General features: G+C 37.8%; 1 protein-coding gene across 1 annotated transcript; it reads left to right on the plus strand.

The window, feature by feature from the left end:
• Positions 1–1,371: 1,371 nt before the first annotated feature.
• On the plus strand, positions 1,372–2,342 carry LOC311181431 (olfactory receptor 8D4-like; the record flags this gene model as incomplete). The annotated part of the gene is made up of 1 exon (XM_084249854.1): positions 1,372–2,342. The coding sequence occupies exon 1, from the start codon at positions 1,404–1,406 to the stop codon at positions 2,340–2,342; it is 939 nt and encodes a 312-aa protein (XP_084105980.1). The 5' UTR covers positions 1,372–1,403.
• Between the last annotated feature and the right edge of the window lie 2,757 nt (positions 2,343–5,099).

Below are 5,099 nucleotides of genomic sequence, written 5' to 3' on the forward strand. Positions count from 1 at the left end.
TGATGTTCGTGTTACTGGTCTGGTAGCTACACAAGGACGTACGACATTGGCTTGTTTAGGAAGTAGGAAAAATAGGCAGAAGAAACTATTTGACTTGCTTATAAGAAAGACAGGTTCAGGGCAGGGAACAAAACAAGATATTGGCAGGAAGGAAGGCATGTGACTTGGAGAGAAGTCGACTAGGGGTTAGGAAATTATGGGGGAATAAGACATCTGATGAGACTAGATACAGTTTATGACACTGAAGGCAAATTTGAACATGCACGGAGAGAAATTAAAGGCAAAAAGCTTGGTAGATGGTCTTGAAAATTCCTTTGCTGTGTCTCTCTGCAGTCTGTGTGACTAGACCACACCTGTGCATGCCAGTTGTTAAGGAACAAGGGAAAGGAAGACCACAGGGCGTTTCAGTCACAGAGAGAAAGCAAGCTGTGTTTTGGACATGATTTCCATATTTCCATCCTTCAGGATGGAAAAAAATCAGCAGTCACAAAAATCACATGTTTTGTAAAGTTGGGAATGCTTCAAAAAGAGTTGTTCTTGTTATGTGCTTCTTTGTTTTAATCTGACTTGGGAAACAGGATGAGGTACCAGCATCACTGGGGGCTCAGGTAGTTAAAGGAAGTAGACTTTGTCCTAGTGCGGCAGTAATATCAACAGTAATTAGAACTAGGAACAGTTTTTTTTTTAAATGTTTTTATTTATTTTTCTGTAGAAGAACTGGGGTGTGGGCCAGAGGTGGGGTGGGTGAAAGTATTCATCAGAGATGGAGTGAAAAGCATAAGGTGGATTTACTGAAATTGGCTGCTGAGGGGAGCTGGTGGAGGGGGGAAACAGGAGAGGTCTGGAGGCCATACGTGGGTTAACTCCCACGTATCTCCCAGGGATGGAATTCAGGCTATAGCAGTGATAATGCTGAGATAACCCATAGGCCACCAGGGAGACCCCCTATGAACAGTTTTTGGAAAGCCTGGAGACTTGGTGGATCCTGAGATCGTCAGGTTGAGAATTTTTTAAACCATTTATCTGAGTGGGACTTTATGTAACAATCTATGGGTAAACCTGAGAGAGTCTAGAGAGTCTGAGTATTCCAAGGCTAAATGAAAAATGATCTGATACTTTTAGAGATAATGCCTTGGTTGATCTGATAATAGGCAGCTCCCACATATACCATGCCTGACCCCACCTGGGACAATTGTGGATGAAAGTTGGAAGTGCTGATTTTCTGGTGGCACAAAGACCCTGCACATCAATGGAGGAACAGAGTTAGTTCCAGTGGAGCAGAGAGCCCAGATTCATGTTTTTACAGCTAGAAATACATGAATTATAGGGAATGGGCGCTGAGCTGGGTCTATGCCTGTCTAATTTGACTCTTCCCTCTCATTTTCACAGATTTCCACAGGAGAATGGTTATAAGAAATCATTCCACAGTGACTGAGTTTCTTATTTTAGGATTAACTGATCAACCAGAGCTTCGGCTGCCCCTTTTCTTCCTCTTCTTAGGAATTTATACAGTTACAGTTGTGGGAAATCTCGGCATGATCTTATTAATTGGGTTAAGTCCTCAACTTCACATTCCCATGTACTATTTCCTCAGTAGTTTGTCTTTTTTAGATTTCTGCTATTCTTCTGACATAACTCCCATAATGCTGATAGGGTTTTTAAGCAGCGAGAAAGCAATCTCCTATTCTGGATGCATGACTCAGTTTTTTTTCATCTGTATGTGTGCCGTTTGTGAGTGCTACATGTTGGCAGCAATGGCCTATGATCGCTATGTCGCCATCTGCAGCCCCCTGCTCTACAATGTCATCATGTCCCCGCGAGTGTGTTCTCTGCTGGTGGCTGCTGTCTTCTCAGTGGGTTTTACCCTTTCCATAATTTATGAAGTTTTTTTGGTCAGGATGGAATTCTGTGGATCAAATATCATTAAACATTATTGCTGTGACATTATCCCTCTTATGAAACTCTCCTGTTCCAGCACATATATTGAAGAACTTTTGATTTTTGTCATTGGTGGATTTAACATGGTAACCACCAGCATGACAATTATCATTTCATATGTTTTCATCCTCTCCAGCATCCTCCGCATCCAATCTAAAGAGGGAAGGTCCAAAGCTTTCAGCACTTGTGGCTCCCATTTGACAGCTGTTCTTATCTTTTATGGGTCTCTCATGTCCATGTATCTCAAACCCGCTTCCAGCAGTTCAGCCGTCCAGGAGAAAGTGACGTCTATATTTTACACTGTTGTGATTCCCATGCTGAATCCCCTGGTTTATAGTCTGAGGAATAAGGAAGTAAAAAATGCATTGATGAAGCTCTTAAAAAGAAAAATATGTTCAAATTGAGTATGCTTTCTTTAAGATTTACTTATGTAACAAATGTTAGGTGTATTTGTGTTCATTCCCTAAGACTTTAAAAATAACTTAAATTGAGATGAAATATTATAAATGTTCTGAATGTTGATATCTGAGGCTATATATTTGTTTACAAAATATATTTGTACATAAGATTAATAAAAGATTAAGGGCAATTCCTGAAAAATCTTAAGAAGAGACATTTGAAATAAGCCTAAGTGAAGAGAACACAGTTATGCCAAAAACAAGAGGACAGAAATAGATACAAATTAAAATATGGAACAACTTTTAGTAAAAAATATTAACAAGCATAAGTGTGATGTACCCGACATTTAAATTTAATGTTTGATACCTTGCTGGAATTCAGCATCAAGTTTTACCCTTATTTTCCTGACGTAGGCCAAAAAAAAAAAAGGTACAAAATCATGATGTACTGCATAGTTAGATGAAGAAATCCACACCAAATTGTTTGGTGTGTTGACATTAGATTTCTTTTTATGGATAATTCATAGGAACTGTTGAGCAGTATGAGAGGAATCATGATATAATAAGTGTCAAAGAGATTTATACTTTTTTGAAGGGTTTCTTGAAAATCATTGTAATCAGATACAATCAAAATTGAATTCACTGAAAAAAATGCAGGAGAGGGCTAAGATAGCATGGTCCCAGTATTTGCATCTAGTGATCTATCAATAGGACTTAGAACTTCTATGTGAGGAGATGATATGGAGACAATCTAAATGTCTTTTTTCTTTTCCTGTGTGACCAGTGTATGGGCCGTATTTTACAACTTTATTTATTTGTTGTGAGTTAGTATTTTCTCTTTAGGCTATAAACCAGGAGTCTTTAATTTCTTCATATAAAATATTTGAATTAAATATAATGGAACATTTATGGTTTCAAGAATAAACTCTACACATACCACGACAATATACTGAATGTGGATTGCAATATGTCAATGAATTTATTTACTTCACATATGCTTATCAAGGATAGTATATGCCAGGCACTCTTGTAAGTGTTGGAATATTAAATGACTATGATAGACAAGGCTTCTGCTTATTTTTGTTGATGGGGGAGAGGCAGATATTATAAAAGGAAGTAAATGAATAAGCATGATAATGGTCAGTGGGTTAAGGTCAATTCCTGAAAAATCTTGAAGAGACATTTGAATGAAGTCTGAGTGAAGAGAAGAGCACAGATATGCAAAAAATAAAAAGATAGAAATAGGTACAAATTAAAATATGAACATCTTGAGTATAGAAAGAAGCAGAAAAGGTAGTATGATTGTTGAATAGTGAAAGAAGGAGGTTAGATAAACAGGCATATGGATGATCATGTCGAGTTTGACTTTAATTTTCAGTACAGAGAAAACACTGGTATGTTTCAAAAGCAGAATGATGTCATCTGTTTTATATTTATTAAATGTATTCTAGTTATTGCTAAGAAAATATATAGATATGTGTGTGTATATTTGAGTGTTTTGATAGGGGAAAAGGGACTGTTGGTTAGATTGGAAACAGCAATTGGAATCCATTGAAATTTCTTTCTTTTTTTTTGGTGGGACTCTCACTGGTGGGTGGGGATCGATCTGGTGCTGCAGAGGCTGTAAGCAGCCTTGCAACCCAGCACTCAACTGCTGCGCCATCAGGGGAGGCCCATATTGAAATTTCTTACAAGAAAGAGAGAATTTCAATTAGACTATAGCAATAGAAATGGGAAAAATGGATGGATTTAGGCTATATCTCTGACATTGAAATCAGTAATATTTTGCTGTTGAATTAAAGTGTGATGCATGAGTATAATAAATTTTGTAAATTGAAATAGAAATTTAGAAATTTGGAATACTTAAATAAATAAAACGAGTCCTGGGAAGTATAAAGAAAAAGGGAATAGACTCTTAAAGACTAGTTGCAATGTTTGAACTTCATATGGCTGAGCTTTATTTAGCCAAAACAAAGGTAATACAATAGTTGAGTTAGTTATACAATTTAAATATTAGAGGGCCTCCCTGGTGGCGCAGCGGTTGAGCGCTGGGTTGCGAAGCTGCCTGCGGCCTCTGAGGCGCTGGTTTGATCCCCGGCTGCTCCCCGGCCACCGGAGGTGGGTCCCACATGGCGCGCAGACCTCTCCTGCCGCCCGCTGCTCCCCTCAGCATTGTCCTTCGGTCCTTCTGCCTGCTCTGCTCCCTGCTCTGGCTCTGGTGAATTCTCTCACCCTCCCGCACTTCTGACTGTACCCAGTGCTTGTATAAACCAAACAAAAAAAACAAATAATAAATAAATAAATAAATAAGACATGCCTCTAGAAAATTAAAAAAAAAAAAAATTAGAAAAAAATATTCCCCGTATTCAAGCTAAGAAGAGATTTCTTATAAGTTGTAAAATAATCACTTCTAATTTCTTCATTTCCCCCCAAAGAAACAATAACAACAACAGAGTTTATGTAGGGGTTTCTAGATGTTGTTAGTAGACAGAGTTTTTGAAAGAAGGGAGGACTTGTGTTTTTATATGTAGTATTTATACCTCTTTGGATTGTATCTGTTTCATGTAATGCCTTGTTCATTTTACTGAAGAGATAAATTGGCCTTGGAATCTTTTCTATTTAAAAGAAGATATTCCTTATCCTTGCTTAGAAGACCATTTCAGAAAATTAAGAGAGATGAGGCAAAATAGATTGAACCAGGATGTTTTATAGGTGGGATTCATACTTTATTCTCTTATACATCCCCATGGAAGATAGCACCTT

Source organism: Talpa europaea (genome assembly GCF_964194135.1).
Source record: "Talpa europaea genome assembly, chromosome: 12".
Classification (NCBI taxonomy): Eukaryota; Metazoa; Chordata; class Mammalia; order Eulipotyphla; family Talpidae; genus Talpa; species Talpa europaea.